This window comes from Heloderma suspectum, chromosome 4, assembly GCF_057233095.1.
Source record: "Heloderma suspectum isolate Gila_16-S chromosome 4, 16-S_ref, whole genome shotgun sequence".
NCBI lineage: Eukaryota > Metazoa > Chordata > Lepidosauria > Squamata > Helodermatidae > Heloderma > Heloderma suspectum.
In genome coordinates, this window is record NC_139461.1 from 245,223,466 (window position 1) to 245,249,814 (window position 26,349).

At 45.4% G+C, this 26,349-nt stretch overlaps 1 protein-coding gene across 3 annotated transcripts in view; it reads left to right on the forward strand.

Annotated features, from left to right (window-relative positions):
• The window catches only part of SCUBE3 (signal peptide, CUB domain and EGF like domain containing 3), a 165,301-nt gene that overhangs the window by 44,783 nt on the left and 94,169 nt on the right, over positions 1-26,349 (forward strand). For all 3 annotated transcript variants that reach the window (XM_084853062.1, XM_084853063.1, XM_084853064.1), the window contains exon 4: positions 8,531-8,665. In XM_084853062.1, coding sequence (XP_084709188.1) covers positions 8,531-8,665 — 135 coding nt within the window. The remainder of the gene's footprint in view (positions 1-8,530; positions 8,666-26,349) is intronic.

A 26,349-nucleotide genomic window follows, 5' to 3' on the forward strand; every position in this document is an offset into this window, starting at 1 on the left:
TTCACTGATAGTTTTCATGTATCAAGATCTAAAACCTCATGAGTCAAGGCTCCAAAAGATCATGGTGCTGTTTTAGAATATTACTATTTAACAAACTAATGAGGAGTTCTTCTGTTCTAGGCCTTTTGCCAACAGTCAATATCTTCAACTCTTCCTTTGATGACATAAGGCCTAGACATTTCTTGTCTGAAACTAAAGTTGAAATTGTCAGGCATTTTTATTCTTTATTGTGAAGGTTAAGCAATTGCTAAAATTTCATGTTTGGGGATAAAATTGTAGTAGTTGGTAATGATGGTGTCTGTCTGTAGGAGGCCATGCATGACAGCCCGTTTGGTTTTTCTGTGCCTATGAGCCAATGTGTGTGTTTTAATTAGCCCCTTAGACATTTGTTCAGGTATTCGGGTCTGATCTGCAATTCTTTCTCTTTGCATGCTGTCATCGACCTGCTATTCTGGCTTTTCCGGAGTCCGCTCTATGGCCCCACCGCTGATGTCCAAGGGGCTCAGCTTTCCACTTAGCTATGGGGCTTGCAATGCTCGAGTTCACAGGAGGTTTTCTTTGGCACTGGGCCTCTTGCCTTCTCTGTGTGTGTTGAGAAAAGAGGCTGTCTGCATTTCTCTTCTGTTCTCTAATCCAGGATATTAAGGATCCTGAAAGGAAGAAAGTGTACCTTCCTCCAATACAAGGCACCAGCTAAGCACTCCATCCAATCACCCAAAAGAACTCAAAGGAAATTATGTTTATTTCTAGCCACCAGAGTTCCAAAAGATCAGACCTACAATGCCAGGAGGGTGACAAGGATACCCAAAGTACCGAATTAGTGCCCAATGCTCAAGAGAGAGACACTGGAATAATTGTAGATCGCTTCCTGAAAATAAGAGTTTGTTGCATTGCAGTCACTAGAAAAGACAATCAGTATGTGATAAATTGTGATGGAAAAGATGTACATTAGTCACAGTAACGTGTAAAATTCTGGTCCTTCAAAGGACGTAGTATGAACAGGAAAAATGTTGTGACAAGCAATAACATTTATGTGAGGCAGTGGAAGGAAAAGGTAAAATGAGTAGGACACTAGCTTAGGAAAGAGAGGACTAGTAATACGAGATACGATTAAACTCTATAAAATCATAAGTAGATTAGAAAATGTGACTAGCAGTTGATGGTTTACCTTTTTATATAGTCTTTGAACTAAGGGAGGAATGGCCAAAAATTCTTTGGCCTAAGGGAAGGTCAGACACACCCTAACCAATTTGTTTAGAGCCTGCTCCTGAGTGATTATGTAATTCCACCTTCTATAATGGTAGTAGAGTAACCCAACGAAAGACAATCCAGACCCTTAGAATGAATACCTTGGAAGACAGCAGATTCCCTAGTGCAAAAAGGGAAGGCATTGTACAGGAAGTAATCTCTATGGTGTCCTCCACTTTCTCTCTGAGGAGGATGCTTGCTGGCATAGAAGAAGGGCATCAAGCCAACAGTTTGTGCAAGGTTCCATTTTGAAGCTACTTGAGATCACCTGCTTGTTCTCACTGGAAAGTTGCATGTTTTTTGGTTTTATATGCTGGAGCATTCAAACAGAGGAAGCCACCGTTGTATTCTGAATATGTAGATTTGCTCTCTGAATGCATAGGTTTGTTCTGTGGAAGCCATCAAAAAGGGTGCAAGCAGAGGACAGTCAGAAGGCAGCAGAATCAGGCCTTCTTTACCTAAAAAGACCACCACATAGAAACTGCCTGAAATTGCATCCACATGATAGCTCCTCCACAAATGAGCCATTCAGTGGCTCACCACATGGCTCAGCTGCCACGCATTCACCATAAACTGACAAAAGGTCAAGGACTATATTGTGGTAGTGCAGAAACAATCTGTGTGGTAGCGGCCAGTTAACATAAGCTGTCACTGCAACTGCAGTGCAATTTTAACTTGCAGACTTAGGAAAGGGAAGTATGAGAGAACTGGTAAGCATCCAAAATAGATCCTTCACCCCTGCAAAAAAAGAGCTAGTCTCAAGATGGTGAAAAAACAGTTTTGTTTTAATCCCAAGGCTTCTTATTTTTTCTATTTTTTCAGCATCTTGAGACTAGCGCTCTCTCTGTCTCTCTCTGTCTCTGGATTTCTCTGTTGTGGCACTTTGTGGAACTCTCTCCACATTTCTTCCATCTGTATATCAAAAATAGTTATGTTAACTAGAATGTACATTTGATTTCAAATGGTTTCTCTTCCACTTCTGTCTCATACTAACTAAATTTGATACATTTCAAACTAAAAAATATTCTTAGTAGCACTTATGAAAACAACCTTAGATTAGCGTTTAGGATCCCATGTATCTCTAGAGGGAGTGAAAGATTCAGTTAGGGCACAATCCTATGCATGTTTAGACAGAGAAAAGGCCTACAACTCCCAGCATTCCCCAGATAGCTTTGCTAGCCAGGGCCTGCAGGAGAGGCCACCACCACCACCGGGGAAGAGGCGGGCCTGCTGCTGCTGGGCCTGCTGCTGCTGCTGCTGCTGCCGCCGCCACTGCCACCGCCACCGCCACCGCCACCACCAGGCCTTCCCTGTGGACTCCAGCCTGGCATTATTTTTAAGGGGATTTTTAATTGTTTTGTGTGTGTGTGTGTGTGTTTTCTTTTTCCTGTGGGATTTTGTTGTGGTTTTAGGTGTGGGTAGCCTGCCTGATAGGCGGGAGCGAGGGGGCATGTGTCCACCTGATGGAGGCAGTGGGGGGAGTGTTGGGGGCCAGAACATACCGAGGCTGGGCGGCAGGCGCTGGCGGAGCGCTAGGGGCAGGCCATGCCAGGTAAGGGGAACAAGGGAGAGATGTGTAGTATCTGTCCCCTGCTCCGGGCCTGTCCAGAGCCAAAGGATGGCTGGGGGAGGCGTGACCCCATCTTCTGGCCTTCGTTTGCTGCTCTGCAATGCCAGGTCTGTTACCCAGAAAACCTCCCTCATCCATGACATGATCCTGGATGAGGGTGCAGACCTGGCATGTATTACGGAGACCTGGCTGGCCGAGGCTGCTGCTCCAACCCTTGCAGCCATGTGTCCAGCTGGATTTTCGTATGCACAGCAGCTGAGGGCTGGGGATCGGGGAGGGGGAGTGGCTGTTATCTACCGAGAGTCCTTGGTCTTCACCAGACCCCCTCTCCGGGAGACCAAGGTTGCTGAGTGCATGTACTGGAGGTTGGGCCCGAAGGGCAGTCTGGGGATTCTGCTCGTGTACCGTCCACCCCGCTGCACGACTGACTCCCTGGCCGAGGTGCTTGAGGTGGTCTCTGATGTGCGTGTACAGTCCCCTAACTTACTGGTGTTGGGGGACTTCCGTGTACATTCGGAGGCCATCCTCACAGGAGCACCTCGGGACTTCATGGAGACCATGGCTTCCTGGGAGCTGCACCATATTCTAACTGGGCCCACCCATGTAGCCGGTCATGCACTAGACCTTGTGTTTGTTTCTGGAGAAGTGGGGTGTGAACTGGAAGTCGGGGTTATATCCACCACCCCCTTGTCATGGTCAGATCACTATCTGGTGACGTTGGACTTCTCGGTTCCACAACCCCTCCGCAGGGGTGGAAGACCCATTAAAATGGTCTGCCCCAGGCGTCTTATGGATCCAAATGGATTCCTGAATGCGCTTGGGGATTCTCTGGGGCACACCAACGGCCACTCGGTCGAGACCCTGGTGGGTGGCTGGAATGCTGCAATCACTGGGGCATTAGATCAGGTGGCTCCGAAACGCCCTCTCCCCCTGAACAGGGCTCAGACTGCACCATGGTTCAACCCGCGGTTACGAGCTCTAAAACAGGAGGTGAGACGGCTAGAGCGCCGGTGGCGGAAGTCTCGCTCCAAAGACGATCAGACACGGGCTAGAGCTGTATCTTCAGCCTATCACGTGGCGGTGAAGGCAGCAAAAAAGGAATATTATGCTGCCTCCATCGCGTCTGCAGAGTGCTGTCCCAGGAGGTTGTTCCAAGTGGTCCGGAGCCTGGTCGGTCCTGTGGCTCCAGAACCACTGGAGCATTCTAAGGCCTCCTGTGAGGCCTTGGCAAGGCACTTTGCAGATAAAATTGATCAGATTAGGTGTGTTACTCTGCACGCTTTGGATACAGTTAGTGAGCAAGAGGCGGCCTGTGGCAAACCAGTTTTGTGGGATCGGTTCCAGCTTCTTCCTCCTGATGAAGTGGACAAGGTGCTTTCATCGGTATGGCCGACCACCTGCTTACTTGATCCTTGCCCATCTTGGCTCATTATGAGGTGCAGAGAGAGACTGGGTGAGGGGATCAAGGTGGTGGTGAACGCCTCCCTTGAGGAGGGAGTGATGCCATCAGCCCTCAAGGAGGCAGTGATAAGACCACTCTTAAAGAAGCCCTCCTTGGATCCTCAAGTTTTTAACAACTTTCGCCCAGTCTCAAATCTGCCATTTTTGGGCAAGGTGATTGAGCGGGTGGTGGCGGTGCAGTTGAAGGCACACTTGGAAGAAACTGATTATCTAGACCCATTTCAGTCGGGCTTCAGGCCTGGGCATGGGACAGAAACGGCCTTGGTCGCCTTGGTAGATGATATGAGGAGGGCTCTGGATAGGGGTGAATGCTTCTTCCTTGTTCTCCTCGACCTCTCAGCGGCTTTCGATACCGTTGACCACGGTATCCTCCTGGACCGCCTGGAGGGGTTGGGCATTGGAGACACCGTATTGCGGTGGTTCCGGTCCTTCCTCTCTGGCAGGTACCAGAGGGTAGCACTGGTAGAGGAGGTTTCGGACCTGTGGCCACTTACTTGTGGGGTGCCACAGGGTTCCATCCTCTCCCCGATGCTATTTAACATCTATGTGAAGCCGCTGGGGGCTATCATCAGGAGGTTTGGTGTGCAGTGTCATCAATATGCGGATGACACGCAGCTCTACCTCTCATTTAAATCTTCACCAAGGTTGGCCGTAGAATCCCTGTCCAAATGTCTGGAGACGGTGAGTGGCTGGATGGGGAGGAATAAGCTGAAGCTGAACCCTGACAAGACCAAGGTACTTTTGGTGGGAGACAAGAGGAGGCTGGGGGATGTTGACCTGGTGCTGAATGGGGTACGGCTACCCTTGAAAGAACAGGTCTGCAGCCTGGGGGTCATTTTGGACTCCCAGCTGTCCATGGAGGCTCAGGTGTCAGCTGTGAGCCGGACAGCGCTGTATCAACTCCATCTGATACGGCGGCTGCGCCCCTTCCTTCCTGACCATCTGCTGCCATCGGTAGTACATGCCCTGGTCTACTCTCGTTTAGACTACTGTAATGCGCTCTACGTGGGGTTACCCTTGAAGACGGTTCGGAAACTGCAGCTGGTACAGAATGCGGCGGCTTGCCTGATTAAAGGCAGCTGCCGGCGAGATCACATCACTCCAGTGCTGAAGGAGTTGCACTGGTTACCAGTTGTTTTCCGGGCCAAATTCAAGGTGTTGGTTTTGACCTTTAAAACCCTATATGGTTGCGGCCCAGCCTATCTTAAGGAGCGCCTCCAGCAGCACCAGACAGGCCGCTTAACAAGATCAGCCTCGGATGGCCTTCTCTCTGTCCCATCAGCCAGGACAGCTAGACTGGTGGGGACGAGGGAGAGGGCCTTTTCTGTGGTGGCCCCCACTCTGTGGAACTCCCTCCCTAGGGAACTCCGTCATGCCCCCTCTTTAATGAGCTTCCGTCATGCATTAAAAACGTTGTTGTTCAGGCAGGCATTTGGGGTGGGTTAGGGTATTTTAGAAAATGTTTTTATTGTAGAATTTTATTGTTTTAAACTGTTTTTATTGTATGTTGTACATCGCCCAGAGTGGCTGGGTGACCAACCAGATGGGTGATTAATAAATTTAATAATAAATAAATAAATAAATTGTAGGCCTTTTCTCTGCCTAAACATGCATAGGATTGCATCCTTAAATGACTAGCCACTGGTATGGACAAATGTCTTTCATTGGCCCTTCTTTGCTTCTGTTGAAAACTTACCCTGGTTTCCTCCAGTTCAAGGCTGAAGCACAGTGCAGGGCAACACAAAGAGGAAGTCCTTTTTTGCATTTTTTTTCCCCCCTGAGGATGCGTATTTGTCACTGGGTGGGGAACATATTAAGACACTATCCTTGAGGGCCCTGATTTGTGTCTGCCTAAAGTACTGGTGTGGGCAAGTGCTTGACCCTATCTTCCATTCAGGCTAACAAGTCTTAGAAGTATTCTGTCTTGCTTACAGCTTTGTTTTATTAAACCAAAACAGACAAAAGGACAAGAACTCACAAGTCTGGATGGGGGCTTGAATCTCCTTACGATTAATGAGTTCTGAGCAGAGGCTTCTTTGCTCCAAACAACAAAACATCTGTTGAGTTCTGGGCCCTTGAAGCCAGAAAGAATTGGAAAGCTTCTCTGACCAACATTTTAGAAGTCTGTCTTGCTTAAGGTTTGCTCCTTCTCTCTCAACAATAAACAACCCCTCCCCACCAAAAACCAAACCCAGCCTTTTTTTTTTTTTTTTAACGTTCAGCTTGTTGCATTCTAAGCAGAACTGCAGAATGGTGGCTGTTCTTTTGTGGTGTGCTTGGTCTTGAGTTGCAACCCAGTGATTCTTGTTCAGCTTAACACCTTGCTCCTGGGAGGAGCTGCTAAGGCACATCCGACTGGAGCTTAGCAAACACCACTTGGAAAAGTATACATGTGAAGGTTGCTTTAAATCCTCTTTTCTTTTCTTTTTTAGCCATCCATCAGAGAAGTTGCAGCGTTTATTTGAAAAAAGCCTTAGTGCTGCGGTTCTTGGCACCTGTGCTTCCTGCTGCTAAGCATTACCCAGTTCAGTTCAAATGCCTTTATTGAATTTTTTGGCAGATAAGGGAGATGTGTGTGACTCAGCTGAGATTAATCAGCAGAAGTGACAAAAGGAGAATCTGTTCATATACATTGTCTTCTCACATTAACCTCAATTACCTTCATTTTCTGCCCATTGGTGAAACTGAATGAATACATTTTTCCCCAATAAAACGAAACCTGGGCATTTCTTTTTGTTATGTTCTAATGAAAGTATGCACGGTATATATATGTATTTAAAGGCTAGAGGCCCCTAAATCTTGACAAGAGGGGGAACATCACCTACCTTTACAACACGATCCAGCTGGGTTCCAATTCTGACACAGGTAGGTGAAAGTCAAATGGGCCATAGGCAAGAGATGGCACCAGAGATCAGGCACCAGATCAGGCAAACAATGGCATCTTATGGATACCCTGTAAAATGAGTGAACAAGGAAGGCAATTCCAGAGGAAAGCACTCCCAGTGACCACATCTGTCTCTTTCCACTACAGTGGATATGGCTGTTATTAATGCTAGCTGGTTATTATGATGGACTGAGTGTGCATGGAAGGAGGACCTGTATATTACTTGAGCATGACTGTTGATGGAGGCTGGCGTATTTAGTGTTGCCAGTGGTGGGTAGTTTCTCCTCTCCACCTCACATGATCCCAAGTGTGGCACTTTACTGCATAGGAATGAATGATAGGCATTCACTTATCTGGGAAAAAGTAAATGGGTGTACTCAGGAATACCACTGGATTGGGGGCTAGCCCTGTCTCCTTGTCTCTAGTGGCCCCAGACACTGAGGGTGCTTCCAGACAAGGCTTTTATTGTGCAATTGCCCTGCCTCATTCGTGGAATTTTATAGGGAGTCCAGACAACAAAGTCTTACATTTGTAACCTTCCGGTGTTTTCCCACTGTTCCTTCCTTGCTTTTTCTTTCCACAAAAAATCCATTACAGAGGAAAAGTCAGAATAGCTGCACAATACCTTGTGATTTGTAACCCTCTGCTTGGAAGCACCCTGAGAATGAATCCTTCTTTTGTATACATAGTTCCATTCTGCAGTCTGTTTTTTGGCCATGCTAGAATGTCAGGTGAATTTAATGGAATATTTGGAATTGGCTTTTATAACAAGATATATTTTAATATAATGCATGTTTATATTCTGATGTTCTTGCGTTGTATAAAAACTGTGGTGCAAAATGTAGCAGTTGAGACTGTTGTCTGGTATGCGCATTAGAGACCATATATCACTGGTTTTGAAATAACTATACTCACTTCCATTTTCTTTCCGAGCCAAATTCAAGGTGCTTATTTTGACATATAAAGCCTTAAACAGATTGGGGCTAGAATATTTGTAAGACCACCTCCTCCCAAATGAGCATGACCATAATTTGCAATCTTCATGAGAGGCCCTGTTGTATGTCCCACCATCAAGAGAGGTTAAGTTGGTGAGCACATGAGGCAGGGCCTTTTCAGTAGCAGCACCCCAACTCTGGAACTCCTTTCTGGGGGTGGTCAGATTGACTTCATGGGCAGTAGAAACTGTACTTTTTTTACTGGGCCTTTGATATATTTTAGCATTATTTGGGCTTGTTTTAAAGAATGTTTCATTTCTACTTTTATTCTATTGTGATATTATATTGTTTCTGATGGATAGAAAAATGATTTATCATTATTGTTATTAAGCACCAGACTCTTCTCATTCTCACCTTTGGCTCCTAAAACAGATGTTGATGAATGTGCAGAGGGGAATGGTGGCTGCCAGCAGACCTGTGTCAACATGATGGGGAGCTATGAGTGCCACTGCCGTGATGGCTTTTTCCTGAGTGATAACCAGCACACCTGCATCCAGCGCCCAGAAGGTTGGTCTTTAAAGCTTAGATTTCCTGCCCTGCATGTCAGTCTCTGCCTCAATTGGACTATAAAGTTGGTGGAAAGTCTTTAGATCATGGGTTGGCCACTTCCCAATGTCACTTCAAACAGCGATGGACTGATAGCACCATACTAGAAATCTAGGGCAGAACACCTCCAGAAAGGAGGTATTAACTACCACATATGGGGTAGAGTGGGGTGATTTTGTTGGTTTGTCTGGACAGAGATCAGTATGGAGATAGGCCAGTTCCAGTCCCCTTATTGACTATGGGATTTAATACCCTGATTCAGAGCACCCGTCAGCCAAAGCTCTTAATTTGGAAGTGCCCCAAGTTAACATCTGTTTGTAGTCGTTGTTAGAGAATCCGGCTCTCCACACTTAATGTTTCATATGTTGTCTATTGTCTCTTGGCTACTGATTTGCTTATAAGAACAAATGCATCTACAGCCTAATTTACAGCCTAATGTTAATAATCTGTTAATTACTGCTAAACCATTTGGAGCTTTTTATATAAAGTGCCATCTCATTTGTCTAAGGCATTGGGTGTCAGAAATCTATCTCATTTATGTATATTACATGTGAGGGTTGATGTCAGAAAGGTGAGGTATACAAGTTTTAAATTAATAAATAAAACATGTGCCCATCTCATCATTCGACCTACATTTACCATGCACTTGCCCGCCCATGTTGGACAGCCCTACGATGGTGGTACTGCAGTGAATATGAGTTAAATTGCAGGATGGGGATGGGAGAAGTAATTAGGCAGTTGATTCATTAATTGCTGAAGTCTGCACAGATCTACTCAGCTCACATTATTGATATGACAACTGGCCACTACCATGTCATCTGCCTGAGCTTAGCAGGGAGCTTACAATTCAGTGTTCACCATGTTAAAAAAAAAAAAAAAAGTAAATCAGCTGGATTAGCCAAATAGGAAGATTATGAGATCTGTTCATGGTATCAAAATAGTACTTGGGATTTATAAAGTACTTTTAGGGTGTTCAAAGCACTTCACAGATGTCATCTTGTCATCTTCACTACAACCCTATAAAAAGGTCAGTGTTATTGTCCACATATTGCAGATGATGAAGCTGAGGTTGGAAGAAAGTGACATCTAAGGCCACCTAATGAGTTCATGGCAGAGGTGAGATTCAAACAAGGTATCAAGACTGACAGATGTCATAGGTGAGCCAGGAGCAAGGAACCAAATATTGAGCCATGAAGCCAAAGTTGAGTGATGAGGCCAGAAATCAGAGCTGAAGGACACACAGAAATTCACCAAAGCTAGGAAGACCTTGTTGCTCATACAAGGCCATGGAGCCTTGTTGCTCATACAAGGCCATCATGCACATGTATGATGGTGTTGTTCCTACTGCCTTGAAGGAGGCAGTGGTGGGACCACTCATGAAAAAACCCTCCCTGGATCCAGAGATCTATGCCAAACACTTTGTTCCCAAGTAGTGCTCAAGGGAGTGGTGGTGTCTCAGCTGCAGGCGCTCTTTATTGAAACTGATTATCTGGGTCCATTTCTTCTAGATTCAGGCCCAGTTTTGGGACGGAATCAGCCATGGTCACCCTGATGGATGACCTACTTCAAGGAGAGGCACAGGGGGACTGTGACCCTGTTACTTCTTCTTGATCTCTCAGCAGCTTTTGATACCAGTGACCATGGTATCCTCCTGGACTGCCTCACTGAATTGGGAGTTGGGAGTACTGTTCTACGGTAGTTCAACTTGTATTTGCAGGGTCAGTTCCAGAGAATAGCATTGGATGACTGTGCCTTGGCTCCATGGCAGTTGAACTGTGGGGTGCCACAGGACACCATCTTGTCTGCAATGTTATTTAGTATCTATATGAAGCCACTGGGAGCAGTCATCAGGAGATTTGGGGCAAGGTGTCACCAGTATGCTAATGACACCCAGCTCTGTTTGTCTGTGACATCTGAATCAGGAGAGGCTGTGCACATTCTGAACTGGTGCCTGAATGCAGTTATGGCTTGGATGAGGGCTAATAAATTGAAGCTTATTCCTGATAAGACAGAAACCCTATGGGTTGGCAGTTCCCAGGTCCAAGAATTGGACCGTTTGCCTGTTCTGGATGGGGTTGCACTCCCTCTGAAGGAGCAGGTACATAGTTTAGGGATGCTCCTGGATCCATCTCTGTCACTGAAGGCCCAGGTGACCTCGGTCGGCTGGAGCACCCATTACCAACTTCGGTTGGTGCGCCAACTATGCCCATTCCTGAAAAGGGACAGCCTAGCCATGGTTATCCATGCGCTGGTAATTTCACAATTAGACTACTGTAATGCATTCTGTGTGGGATTGTCCTTGTGCCTGGTTCAGAAGCTGCAGCTAGTGAAGAATGCAGCAGCTAGAGTGCTCGCTGGGACACCCAGCTATGATCACATAACACCTGCGTTAAAAGAACTGCACTGGCTGCTTATTAGCTACCGAGCTATGTTCAAAGTTATGTTGTCATACAAAGCCCTAAACAACTTGGGACCAGGATACCTAGCAGACCACCTGCCCCCATATATACCCAGCTGACCTTTAAGATCATTAGAGGAGGCCTTGTTGGTCATTTCAAAACCAACAAAACGTTGCCATTAAATACCTCAGTGGGCCTTCTCAGTAGTGGCACCCACCCTCTGGAAAACCCTCCCCCGTGTAGTTTGGATGGCAGAAAATGCTGCATGTTTCCAATGCTTCCTGAAATGCACTTGTTCACCCAGGTTTTCCCTGGCTTGTAACTGTTTGTAACTAATCATGCTACTCCATCTTACTGCTCCTTGTATTGCTCTGTACTATAATTTAGTTGGATTTTTTAAAATAATGTATTTTAAATGTGACTTTAATATTTATATGTGAACCGTTTAGGGATTTTGTTATATTAAGTGGCATAGAAGTATCACAGATAAAATAAATAGTAAATGATAAACAATAAGTACATGTAGCTCAGTCTCATAGCCACTATGCTATATACAGGGCTATCCCAAGGTATTTTGGCACCACTCCCGCCTCACACCACCGCCAGAGAGATGCATGGAAATGGCCTCTGCAGATGCTCAGAGGCTTCTGAAATTAGATGCCAGGTGGCGCTCAGATTTCTGCATGCACTTACCCAAGCCAGTCCTGTAGGTGCAAATTTCATGTAGATCACACAACATTTCAGAGGTTCAAGGGCCTCAGCTGGAAAATATTTGTCATACTTTTTCTAAAATCATGCATACCTGTTGGTAGGGACCATCTGGAGTTTAATGGCACAAAAAGGGCACTCCAGACGTGTTTGGGAGCACAGTTGTGAAATCCTGCCCAAGCCATGCACGAGTTCTAAATGTGATAGGAGGAAGGAAGGCACTCTTCATGCCTCAGGATCAGTTTTGACCCGGGCCTGGATAGGGATGTTAGAGAAATCTAGAATGGATTCAGAGGAGTTCAGATTTCACGGACTGGCTGTTTCTGAGTCATGCGGATTCTGCAGACTCGCAGACTGGTTTTTCACTTCTGGGTGGGGTTTGTGCTAATTTGCATTTGCACAAGTATGCATTAGTGCAGTAGCACAAATTTGCACTTGCACAAATGCACTAATCTACCTTAGTTAATACGAATTAGTGCCAATTCACATTAATGCAAATTAGTGCATTTGTGCTAATGCAAATTAGTGAAAGTAGAACAAAATTTTGGTTAAAAAAAATCTGATTCCATCAGTGAGTGGATGACAGAACAAAAGATGCCTGACAATTGGTGAAACACAGAACAGATTTAACAAAATCCCTACATCCCAAAGTCTCCCCTTTGTTGCCCTTTTGTCTTTCTCCCACTGCTTCCTGTCTTTGGGCATCCACTCACCCAGTGCTACCATGTAACTGTCAGGGTTGGATTAGAGCCAATAGAGTCCCAAAGCAGCTCTGATTCTTAGGAAGAGATACAATCTGTGGGAGAGGAACCCGCTTGCTTTTCAGAGGCGCAGCTGGAGGGAGAGCCCTCTTGCTCACATTCCTGGGAGCGACAGTGACCCTGGCATGGAGAGGGAGGGACAACTTGAGCTTCTAGACATGAGGCGCAGGTGCAGAGACAAGCGAGAGGTTGCAGGCACCGAGAGGAGGCACTCAGCCTGACTGGTACGACGACAACAGCTGCGCCCCGAGGCCCCACGGGATGGGGGGGACTCTCCCCTCCTACTCCTTAAGTTCAGAGACTTGCCGCGTTTTTCTCCAAACAGAGACCAACTGACGTCCTACTCTTAAATTCCCCTGGTAGGCTGCTCCTTTGTATTTCCACTTAGTCTCAGGCAATTAGCATCTGTAAGCTTCATTAGGTTGAATGGAAATAAAGCCTTGGAAAGGAGCCCTTTTGTCTGCATGTTGATTCTGGCTACTGGAGGATTTCAGAAGACAACAGGGGCATTCCTGACAGTAACCAGCTGTTGGGGTAGACAGGTGGCAGCTGCCTGGTAACCAGCTCTTGTGTACCTGACAGGCAGGCTATGTGCAGATCCAGCCAGCCTTGGACAGGTAGCCCACCTAGTCTGGATACTGGAGCAGCCACAGTGGCTGGAGTGCAAGGAAAGTGATGGCGCCTCTGACAGCTAGCAGCAGCAGCTGTAGAACCAAGACAAGCACTGCAGCAGGTCTGTCACCCAGTGTGCCACCTCTGGGAGTGGGACGAACAGCAGAATACATTACATTGGGGAGCAAGGAGAGGGGAGCAGGTGGCGCCCCGACTCTGTTCATGCCTGAGGCCACTTCCTCCATCGCCTAGTCCTTGCAGCAGGCTTGGCTATGTAACCTCTAAACAAGCAGAACGGAAGACTAGCTTTGTCAGGAGCAGGGGCATCAGTATTTGATGTTGACTGTCAGGCAGACAAGCTGCTAAGAGTTTTACTGGAGACTATGATGTCATTTAGAGAAGCTGCAGCAAAACCAAACAAGTTTTTTTATCCAGGCATCAAAGACTATGCAGGTACCTTTCAAAAGCATCTGAAACACTAATGTCATGTAGAGGCAGCTAACGCAAACGTTTTACTGAAGCAAAGGATAGCAGGGAAAAAATCTTACAACAACCCACAAGACTCGCCTTTTCTTGTCCTTTCTTGTGCCTTCTTGGTTTTACCATCTCATCCTTGTTGTTTGTTTCTGTTGCTTGAAATAACGTTTAAGAAAAGCTGAAAAGCCAAGAAATAAAGAGTTATTGTTTTCACCACTAAATTTGCTGTCTATAGCTGGCACAGCATCCTGTTTGATTTGTTTTCTCCCTTCCCCCAATCCACATTTTTTCTCTCTGGCTATAATAGTTCATTGTGGTAACTTTGTTCTTTTGAGTTCTCAGCTGAGATCCAGCCATGCACCTGGCTCCTGGTACAATTCAAAGTAGTTTTAATTGACTGATCCATGATCTCCTGCATTCCCTTCCCAGATCCAACTTACACTATCTGATTTTTAGAAAGTTCCTTGTATAGGGCCTCAGTAAAAGAAATTGCCCTTGTGGAAGGATGAGAATCTTCTTTATGGGATATGATAAAAGAGATGAAGCTATTACAGGTTATAGATTTAGTGACTAAGATTTGCAGTGGTCATTGATTTTAATGAACGTATGCTTGTTCATATATTAGGTTTTTAGTATGTACTTATTCATAGTGGTTAGAGACATATTGTTTGATGAAATACACATTTATGGAGAGCTTATGATTGTCTGTGGCTCTCTGTAACCTATACCTATATTGGAAGAGTCATGACTTCTGTTGCTATCATGTAAGGTGACTCTTAGGCTGCAATCCTAAGCCTTGTTACAAGAAATAAGCCCCGCTGTGGCGGGCAACTCTAAGCCCTCCTCGCCCACAGAGGACTTGAAGGTCTGCTCTGAGCAAGCCTTCTGGATGGTGGTCTTTTTGCTTCATGATCCAAAGCCTGTTCTACTCTTAATGACCCAGTCTTTCATCTGGTTCAGCCTGACTCCACCATCCTATGGTTTTCACATGCTACTGACTCTAATCTTCTTTCATCTCCGAACTAGGTGAGTTACTTATCTGTTCCAAGTGCCTTGTTTAGTTTTCATGCTTTACATTCTACTGAATAGTCTTTCTCTAATGGTCATCTATATGCTAAGTTACAATAAATCACTTTCTCTTCTAAGTTCTCCACATTCTTTGGGATTTGGTGGTATTGGTTTCACTCCTAACTCACAAACATTTTTGATAATGATTCTCTTCTGTCTCAGTTTCCTCTTTATGTTTGGGGTCTCCTGGGGCTCAGTTCTTTGCCCCCATTTCTTTACTCTTTATGTTTTTCCTCTTGGCACTGTCACTCTCCTTTGGTCTGCAGCATCACTGATGGTATCCTGATGAACTCCAGTTCTTTCTGTTCCCTCTGAACTTACTAACATTTCCAATTGCCTTACAGCTGCTTCTGCTTAGATGTCAGACCATTATCTCAAACTCAATTTGCTAAAGACCGATAATAATTAGGAAATTATCATAAAGACCGGGCATAATTAGGAAAGGAATAGAAAATAAAACTGCCATTATCATGATGCCATTTTACAAATGGTACAACCACATTTGGAATACTATGTACCGTTTTGGTCACTGCACCTAAAATAGGAGACTGTAGAGTTGGAAAAGGGCAACTAAAATGATCAAGGGGCTGGAGCAATTCCCCTTTGAGGAAAGGTTACAGCATCTGTGACTGTTTAGCTTAGAGAAAAGTGAGTAAGGGGAGACATGACAGAGGTGTACAAAATTATGCATGGTGTGGAGAAAATGGATAGGGAGACATTTTCTTCCTCATAATATTAGAACACAGGGTCATCCCATGAAGCTGATTGGTGGGAGATTCAGGATAGATAAAAGGAAGTGCTTCTTCACACAGTGCATAGTTAAACTATGGAATTCGCTACCACAAGATGTAGTGATGGCCACCAGTTTGGATGGCTTTAAAAGGGATTAGACAAATTCATGGAGGATAAGGCTATCAGTGGCTACTAGTCATGATAGGTATATACCAGTTGCTGGGGAACAGTGAGTGGGAAGAAGGTGCTATTGCACTCACATCCTATTTGTGGGTTTCCTACAGGCAGCTGGTTGGCCACAGTGTGAACAGAATGCTGGACTAGATGGACCTTTGGTCTGATCCAGCTCACTCTTCTTATGTTCTTATCTACTGAATCTACTATAACCCTTATTCACACTCTCATTTTTCTCCCTTTATTGTTTGATATTAAAATTAAATGTCTTTTAACCTTTACTCTTTTCTTAGCTATCCTCATTGGTTTCTCTATTCTCCTCCTCAGCCCTCCATTTATCAAATGCTAATCTTCTCACTAAATTTCCATGCCCTTGTGCTATTTCTCATCTATGTATGTGATTTCGCTCTTGCAGCTCTTTATGCATATAACTCTCTCCCTCTGATACTCTTTGCATTGCTTTAAGAAATTAATTTTAAAAAACATCTTTTTTTTTCCTCTTGTGCTTCTTGGTTGTTCTATTTGTCATTTTTAATTGTTTTTTAATTGTTAGATTAATCATTGAAAAAGTTTTACTGTTACACTTTTGCTTTCTTTCAGTCTTATGCCCAGCAAGTGCAAAGCTCCCCCCTCCCTCTGCTTTTGTCTCATGTATTTTAGATTGTGAGCCTACAAGCAGGGGCCTGCACAGAGCTAGAAGCAATTTACCCTGCAATCAAAGGCATCTCAGAGACCCAGTCAATAACCCCTCCCCCGCTGTGCTCCATGGCCACATTGGAGGATACGATATCAACTAATTCTATAGTGGGACCTTGGCTGGAACCTCTGCAGGCCAGATGGGGAAGCCTGGTGGGCTTCATCTGCCCTGTGGGCCAGAGGTTCTCCACCATTGCTGTAGCCAATCCTGACACAAATCCTGACATCAGGACTATATAATCCCCAGCAAGGGAACACAGCTCACATACCAAGATGTGCAAGGTGATATTACATCTCTCTGCCCCAATGTCAACAGACCTATGAATACACAAGTGGAACTTGGTGATGTGGAACTTTAGCAAAAGCACTCTTTGAACAAATAATGAACAGCCAAGGTTAACAACGAAGTAGATAGGGCAGATGGATAACACTTGTGTTCGCAGATTCCTTCAGGGTTCTCTGCCTCAGGACTCAAGACACAAATACCCACCAGGATCTTAACTCTACTGTTGTACCTGTGGCTGCAAGGACAAGTCACCCAATACGGGTAAGTAAAGTGGGTATCTGGGAGGGGAAGCCTATACCACAATGTATGACTCCTGAGCTTCTTCCATCCTTCACTCCCAGGCACCCCAAGGTATGCAGAGCACTCAAGCTCCATGGCCACAAAGTATCTTCCTCTTCATCCCTAGAATATGAGGAAACGGTACACTGCCTAACAACTCTCCCTTACTCAACAGATGGTGCTAATTTCTTCCTCTCGGTAATCATTGGGGTTTGGCACAGTGCCCCTTTGTCTCCTCAGTGTCTCTGGAGCCAATCGAGGCTGGTCATCAACCATAGCTTCTTCACGTTCTGACAGGAGTGGTCACTAGGAATATGCGAGTTGACCTGGAGAGTCACTCAGGCTGGTGCACCATCTTGCAGAGGAGAAGGAGGTGTGGCCAGCTGTCAAGCTGGAGCTTTTAAGCCCTGGTGGGAACAAGCACAGGGTAGATGGGAATGTGGTGTGCCAAAGCAGGAGAGTGAGTGAGAGTTAAGCCAGGAAGTGAATGGGAAAGAGAAACAAGAGCTAGAGCATGAACAAGGTGGGGAGTAGAGGGTGAAAGGAGAACAGCTTGAAGGACATGGCAGGGAACAGGAAGGAGAGTCAGTAACTGAGGAGCAGGGTTGGAAGAGGGATTGAATAGGGGAGAGAGAGAGAGAGAGAATGATAGAGAAGTTTGAATGTGACAGCTAGAGATGGGGAAAGGCACAGACTGGATAGAAGTCAGTGAAAGAGGGAAAACAGAGTGCAAGAATGACCAAGGAGGTCTGGCTGTTTATAGGGAAGGAGGAGGAACAGCAAAGACAGAAAGAACCCTAAGACAACCAAGTAGCTAGGATAGGCAATAGCTACACAAACCTGAACATACATACCTGTTGGACAGTAGATTCCCCAGGCAGCATGTTCCAAAATACCTGCCTCCATTGTGGGCGTGGCTACAGGTGTGCCATGACCTCCTTATTCTGCAGTGGTAAAGAACAAGCCAGAAACCACAGAAAAGGACTATTAGTTATCAGTTCCCTGGTGAGACAGACAGATGTGAGAAATCCTTCTTTATCTAGACTGGGGTGTGAATGGAGATGATCTCTCCCATAAAGTGGGGAGAAGCAATATGTAACCCCTGAATGGTGTAATTGCAGAAAAATTCTCTAGTGCTCTTAAATGATAGACAATAAAGCATAATTTCTGAGTCCCCCCAATTTTTTTTTCCCATCTCATTGTATCAGTGAGAGATGGAGGACAAAGGATTTGAGGTACCCCTCTGCCTCAAACACATAACACCCCCATAAAAAGGACACAGGGTAAGTATGCATTTTATACCAAGGGGACCCCTGTTGGCTACAAGCTACCAAACCCAAATGAGTTCTCAATATACACTGAGGAAGACAATCAGGAGCACAGCCAATTTTGTTGCTGAACACTCCATTCCACATATTGCTAGTGCCGGACAAACTCTTCTTCCTTACAGGATCAGAGCTGAGTCAAAGTGTATGTCTGTGGAACAAACAATAGCTGGAGGCAAGTGGTTTAGTGCAACTCCCTGCACTGAATAGGGGGACATTATCTCAATGGCAGTGTCATCTCCCCCAACAGGTGCCTCCCCAGGGGAGTCTAGCAGGTGAGCGCGCACACAGTGGGACAGTGGGGAGGATGAGGACCCAAAAAGCAACAGGGGGATGGTACCCTTCCTCAGTCATTCCTTTCTTAAGCACTGTCTGTTATAGCTGCTACCCATTATGTATTGCTGTCTCCATATTTCTCTTGTATCTCCACAGGCAACAGGTAGCCTTCTAACAGACACAACAGCAAGGGCGTTCCCAGTGCTATGCAGAGCAGAAGCAAGATCTGCACAGCAGGAGCAGCGATCAGCAGGAAGCCAGTTGTTCCTTTGTTCCTAGGGTTGCCACTTCTTTGTCCTTGCAGGGCTCCTGTGCCTTTGAATACTGCTTGCAATAATGTAACAGGTGCAGTGATGGGTAAAGTTTCATCTTTTACTCCTCTGTTGTGGCACTTCCAAAGACAGAGAGCTTTCAAGGACAAATGGGTGACTACCCCCATTCTTCTGTGATGTTATCCTCCAACGTACTCTGCAGCTGACACTGTTCAGTCATAGTTTTGTCTGTTTCAGCTGATTCTCTTCTCATGATGGTTAGCTGATGGACACCCACTCACTTCAGATGTCACAGTGGGACGCATGATGGAACTGTGGTTCCCCAACACAACACTCTATACAGGCATCTTGTCTCTGAGCTGTTGAGACCATGCCCCAACAATGTTCCCCTGACTTGTGTGTGAGTCTTATCCACCCAGCCACCGCCTGGACACCGCTATTATGATAGCAGTGGTGTTGTCTGAAGTGGATGGGGAAATTGATAACAAGATCTGCTGGGGTATTAACAAACAGACACTGGCAAACAACAAATGAACATGAGCACCGCTAATGTAGGGAACTCAGTGTGTGCCATTGTGATGAGTGGGTGGCAACAGAGTTGCCAAGAATGCGGTGGGACTGGCTCATTGTTACGAATACATTATTCCAGTGTTAGCCCTGATGTCATGGTGGTCAGTGTAGTGGTACTATAGGATCAGCCTGGCCAATAAATACATGTATTGGCCTTGGTATTCCCATGCTGTAATAGGTGCCTTGTAGGGATAGTTAGGGATGTTTCCTTTGTGTTTCTTTTTCACTTCTGCTGCTGCCTGCCATAAACTGCGCCCAAATCCAGCCCTATCAAACTGCTGTCCAGAGTAAAACACTCACAAGGGACAGGGCAGCCTGGGAGGCATACGTGAAGGGAGTGTCAAGCAAAGGAGCAAGAGAGGAGGTGGGCCGGTGTGATAACTAAACAGAATAGTAGACTACTAAGCCCAGGCACAGTTTTTGAGCCCCTGTTCTTGTTACAGCTGCTTTTTACTTCATAAATGCTGGATTTTTTCACCAGTCATAATTTCCCGGCACTGCGAGTTCCTTCCATAATTGTTCACAGCCTTCTTAAGAGTCACCTGTCTTGAAAAATTTTGTAGTCCCTGCAAATTCTGCTGTTTCAACATTCACACCATTTAGTTAATGTTCGAAACTGCACATCTTAAAAAGAGATTTGTGGTTACTTGCATACATAGCAAACAATTATTACCCACTGTTTCTTTTCTTTTAACTAGTTGTTAACTGCTGAAAAGCTGTTGCCCATGAAACTGTCCATGGAACAAGGAGCATTCACCTGACTGTCTGGGACCCTTCCTTATAGTGTTGTAGCCTGCCACAGCAGACACGAAGTCCTGGCAGACTATGACTTTATTGCATTCAGGACAAGGAAGGATGAGGTCAACCAATGATTTAAATCTTTAGTCTTCTGTTTGTAGTTGCTGGTGCAACAGTTTTGTTGTTTCAGCTCTCTTTCAGATAATCTGGATTCAGCTTGCTTCTATTGAACTTCTTTTGGATCTAACGCGGATGTCTCCTGGAATTACCTTTTACAGCAAGGGTGGGCAATTTGTGGCCCTCCAGATGTTTTTGACTATAACTCCCATCAGCCCTAGCCAGCATAGCCAATAGTGAGCGATTCTGGGAGTTGTAGGCCAAGACGTATAGAGGGCTACAAGTTGCCCAACCCTGTTTTACTGCCTTGAAGCCAGCAAATCCTAGAACGGGGGCAGTCTTTGCTGCCCCCTGCTTGAACCCAGATATGCTCACACTTGAACAATTTCCCCAGGAGTCTGGCTAGGATTTGGAGGACTCAGTCTAGGAGCAAACTATCAGCTTGTCTTGGGAGCAGTCCTGCTTTGGTCCACTGCTCAGCTTTGTATGCTGAAGCTGGACAATAGATTACACTCATCATACAGAAATGATTATTGAATGAAATTCTCTAGAAGTGAACACCAGATTCTTCTGTCTCTACCATCATTCATGAATGCATTTCTCCCACTGACATCTCACCATTCCTCTTTAGTCCTGCTATAGATGGTCAGTGTATGTTCCTTTTTTAGTTCTCAGCTTTCTGAGACTGACAGCTAGAAAGAAGGGAGGGGTCAAATAATATCTGCAATGAGAGCAGTTTTATGATGAAAGCTGATCATAAATGTCTTCTGAGAAACTGAAACAAGCTCTTCCAGAACTCATTTAATGCATACAGCTGGGTACCCATGGCATGGAAACCGGCATAATATTAATGACATGGGTTGGATTCAAACCATTAACTTAGAATTGAAGGACAGATTATTCCTTGCCCATTCCCCTTCCAAACAAGATGACCATGAAACACAGGCCCTCTTGAGGCAGTATGCCCCTCGCATTATGATTCAGAGAGGAGGAATAAACATGCTAGCTCTGCCCGCTCTGTTGTATTACCATGCCTGTTCCTACTGCCCTCCATGTGCTGGGAAGGTGAAATAGATTTCTCTACTTGTGGATGCTCTTGGGACTTGTGGAGGCTTTTCCAGGGTTCTAAATTGTGTGGGGAACCTCCACAGATAGAGAAGGTTCTCCACTGAAGACCTTTGCCTTCCCAATACATGGAAGGCAATGAAGCAGGCTCATCCCTGTTCTCCCCCTCACATCAAGGTAATCTGTGGGTAGGGAGAACACCCAAATAGGATTACGGTGTCAGCCAAAATATGGGGTTAGTCAAAGGTGTTTTCAACTCTAGTTGTGTGAAAGGCTGACCTCTTTGTGCTGCATTGCTCCATGAAATGCACAATTGACCCGTGCACACTACCATCCTCAGTCTGTGTTGCTTCCATCCTGCTTTTTCTAGTAGCACTTCCTTCATGTTGAGGTGGACTAAAAGCACTGAGTCCAGAATTCAGGAAGCCACTGTGCAAAGGCTACCTGAGTGGAATTAGGGAGACTGTGTTGGATAAGGTTTGGGGCTTGTTCTCTGAGAGTTTGGGTGTCTCCTAGGCTAGCTTTCATGCTATTATTCTACCTCCTGATGTCCCAGTTAATGTCTGTGTAATGAATGATGGATGTCATGGCACCTTGGCTGTTCCTTGAACACCGTATTGTTTGGGACCCTAGAAAGAAATTTCAGATTTTACAGTTCCATGGAACAGTTAAGATGAATCACTAAAAGCAGAGCTCCATTTTGGCACCAGACAACATGCCATTACACAATGACCTTTCCTTTTCGAATGGTGGTTATAAGCCAACTTAGGAAAGGGCAAAACGCTATTACCTATAAAAGTAACCCCAGGGGGCGTGTGGGGATGTGAGCCGAGGGATTTTCTTTTTTTTATATTGATACTTTTTTATTCGAAGAGTGTTTTCACATTTAAAAAAAGCAACATAGAATCCAGACAATACTAACAACAAAAGACATGAGCTACAACAACATAAATAATACTGCTAATAAAAAACCAAAAACCAACAACAATACAATCATATGTCAACCTGTGGTGTTTTTTTGTTTGTTTGTTTCCACTACACATATAAGCTAAATATGGAGACTAAATGTCCATACGCTTGTTGGTACAGAGCTCTTGGTGATAGTATGTTTTTTCATATACTGTCAGTGTTGGAAGACTTTCTATCCAGTATACTATGGATGGGGTGGATGTTTCTTTCCAGCCTTGAAGAATCATCTTCTTGACTGTCATAAAGGGCCATAACATCCATTTCGTATTACCTTCAGAGAGTTTCCACACTATAGGAATGTAATTAAGGAGTACATGAGCATCCTTGATTTCTAATTATGCATCGAGTACAAATTTAATTTGAATAATGGCATCTAACCAAAAAGGGACCACCACCAGACATGCCCACATCATGTGAACCAATGATGTACCCGTTGTGCCACAACACCATCATTTATCTGAGGTTGCTAGATTTTTTTCCTAAGGTCCTGTATATGTGATGAATCGATTTTTATTGGATTAAGCACAATTTTAGGCCCAGAAAGGTGTGCTGAATGGAAGCCAAAGCCTGCTTCCACCATCCTGGATGTATCTGATACTACAATTCCATTCCACTCTTTCCTAAGTGTTCGTTTGTCAACTTTGTCCTATGCCGTGCCAATAGACTCTTGTACACTTTAACTGGAGATTGCCATGGCCAGCAAGCAGTGTTAGCAATCAAATTGTGGTCGTTGTTGTTGTTCAGTCGTTAAGTCGTGTCTGACTCTTTGTGACCCCATGGACCATAGCACGCCAGGCCTTCCTGTCCTCCGCTCTCTCCCGGAGTGTGCACAAGTTCATATTCATTGCATCGGTGATGCTATCTAGCCATCTCATCCTCTGCCGTCCCCTTCTCCTTTTGCCTTCAATCTTTCCCAGCATCAGGGTCTTTTCCAGAGAGTTTCTCTTCTCATTAGGTGGCCAAAATATTTGAGCTTCAGCTTCAGTATCTGTCCTTCCAATGAGCAGTCAGGGTTGATTTCCTTTAGGATGGACTGATTTGACCTCCATGCAGTCCAGGGGACTCATAAGAGTCTTCTCCAGCACCACAGTTCGAAAGCATCAATTCTTCGGCGCTCAGCCTTCCCTATAGTCCAGCTCTCACAGCCATATGTTACTACTGGGAAAACCATAGCTTTGATTATATGAACCTTTGTTGGCAAGGTGATGTCTCTGCTTCTTACTATGCTGTCTAGGTTTGCCATAGCTTCCCTCCCAAGGAGCAAGCGTCTTTTAATTTCATTGCTACAGTCACCGTCTGCGGTGATCTTGGAGCCCAAGAAAATAAAATCTGTCACTGCTTCCATTTCTTCCCCTTCTATATGCCAGGAAGTGATGGGGCCAGATGCCATGATCTTAGTTTTTTTAATGTTGAGTTTCAGACCAGCTTTTGCACTCTCCACTTTTTATTTATTTATTTATTTATTACATTTATTAATCGCCCATCTGGCTGGTCACCCAGCCACTCTGGGCGATGTACAACATATCATAGAACAGTTTAAAACAATAAAATTCTACAATAAAAACATTTTCTAAAATACCCTAACCCACCCCAAATGCCTGCCTGAACAACCATGTTTTTAATGCACGGCGGAAGCTCATTAAAGAGGGGGCATGATGGAGTTCCTTAAGGAGGGAGTTCCACAGAGTGGGGGCCACCACAGAAAAGGCCCTCTCCCTCGTCCCCACCAGTCTAGCTGTCCTGGCTGATGGGAGAGAGAGAAGGCCATCCGAGGCTGATCTTGTTAAGCAGCCTGTCTGGTGTTGCTGGAGGCACTCCTTAAGATAGGCTGGGCCGGAACCATATAGGGTTTTAAAGGTCAAAACCATCACCTTGAATTTGGCCCGGAAAACAACTGGTAACCAGTGCAACTCCTTCAGCACTGGAGTGATGTGATCTCACCGGCGGCTGCCTTTAATCAGGCGAGCCGCCGCGTTCTGTACCAGCTGCAGCTTCCGAACCATCTTCAAGTGTAACCCCACGTAGAGCGCATTACAGTAGTCTAAACGAGAGAAGACCAGGGCATGTACTACCGATGGGAGCAGATGGTCGGGAAGGAAGGGGCACAGCCGCCGTATCAGATGGAGTTGATACAGCCCTGTCCAGCTCACAGCTGACACCTGTGCCTCCATGGACAGCTGGGAGTCCAAAATGACCCCCAGGCTGCGGACCTGGTCTTTCAAGGGTAGCCGTACCCCATTCAGCACCAGGTCAACATGCCCCAGCCTCCTCTTGTCTCCCACCAAAAGTACCTCGGTCTTGTCAGGGTTCAGCTTCAGCTTATTCCTCCCCATCCAGCCACTCACCGTCTCCAGACATTTGGACAGGGATTCTACGGCTAACCTTGGTGAAGATTTGAACGAGAGGTAGAGCTGTGTGTCATCTGCATACTGATGACACCGCACCCCAGACCTCCTGATGATAGCCCCCAGCAGCTTCACATAGATGTTAAATAGCATCGGGGAGAGGATGGAACCCTGTGGCACCCCACAAGTGAGTGGCTACGGGGCCGAAACCTCCTCTTCCAGTGCTACTCTCTGGTACCTGCCAGAGAGGAAGGATTGGAACCACCGCAATACGGTGTCTCCAATGCCCAACCCCTCCAGGCGGTCCAGGAGGATACCGTGGTCAATGGTATCGAAAGTCGCTGAGAGGTCGAGGAGAACAAGGAAGGAGCATTCACCCCTGTCCAGAGGGTGACTTTAACCCTCAACAAGAGGCTCTTTAGATCCTCTTTGCTTTCTGACATTAGGGTGGTATCGTCTGCGTATCTGAGGTTGTTGATAATTCTCCCGGCAATCTTAATTCCGACCTGTGATTCATCCGACCCGGCGTTTCTCATGATGTACTCTGCATATAAGTTAAATAAGCACAGCGACAATATACAGCCTTGTCATACTCCTTTCCCAATTTTGAACCAATCAGTTGTTCCATGTCCAGTTCTTACTGTTGCTTCTTGACCCTCGTACAGGTTTCTCAGGTGACAGGTAAGGTGGTCTGGTACTCCCATCTCTTTCAGAATTTGCCACAGTTTGTTGTGATCCACACAATCAAAGGCTTTAGTGTAGTCAATGAAGCAGAAATAGACTTTTTCTGGAATTCTCTTGCTTTCTCCATGATCCAGCGAATGTTGGTGATTTGATCTCTAGTTCCTCTGCCTAGTAGTTTGAACACTCTTTGGCATTGCCCTTCTTTGGGATTGGAATGTCAACTGACCTTTTCCAGTCTTGTGGCCACTGTTGAGTGTTCCAAATTTGTTGGCATATTGAGTGCAGCACTTTAACAGCATCATCTTTTAGGATTTTATATAGCTCAGCTGGAATACTGTCATCTCCACTAGCTTTGTTGTTAGTAATGCTTCCTAAGGCCCACTTGACTTCACTCTCTAGGAGGTCCAGCTCAAGTTCAGTGACTGCACTATCATGGCTATCAGGGACATTCAGATCTTTCCTGGATAGTTCTGTGTATTCTTTCCACCTCTTCTTAATCTCATCTGCTTCTGTTAGGTCCCTGCCTTCTTTGTCCTTTATCATGCCCGTCTTTGCACAAAACGTTCCCTTGAGATCTCCGATTTTCTTGAAGAGATCTCTAGTCTTTCCCATTCTGTTGTTTTCCTCGATTTCTTTGCATTGTTCATTTAAGAAGGCCTTCTTGTCTCCCCTTGCTATTCTCTGGAACTCTGCATTCAGTTGGATATATCTTCCCCTTTCTCCCTTGCTTTTCGCTTCCCTTCTTTCCTCAGCTACTTGTAAAGCCTCATCAGACAGCCACTTTGCTTTCTTCATTTCTTTTTCTTTGGGATGGATTGAGTTGCTGCCTCCTGAACAGTGTTACGGACCTCCGTCCATAGTTCCTCAGGCACTCTGTCTATCAGGTCTAATCCCTTAAATCTATTCCTCACCTCCACTGTATATTCCTAAGGGATATGATTTAGGTCATACCTGAACGGTTTAGTGGTTTTCCCTACGTTCTTCAATTTAAGCCGAAATTTTGCAAGAAGCAGCTCATGATCTGAGCCACAGTCAGCTCCAGGTCTTGTTTTTACTGACTGTATAGAGCTTCTCCATCTTTGGCTGCAAAGT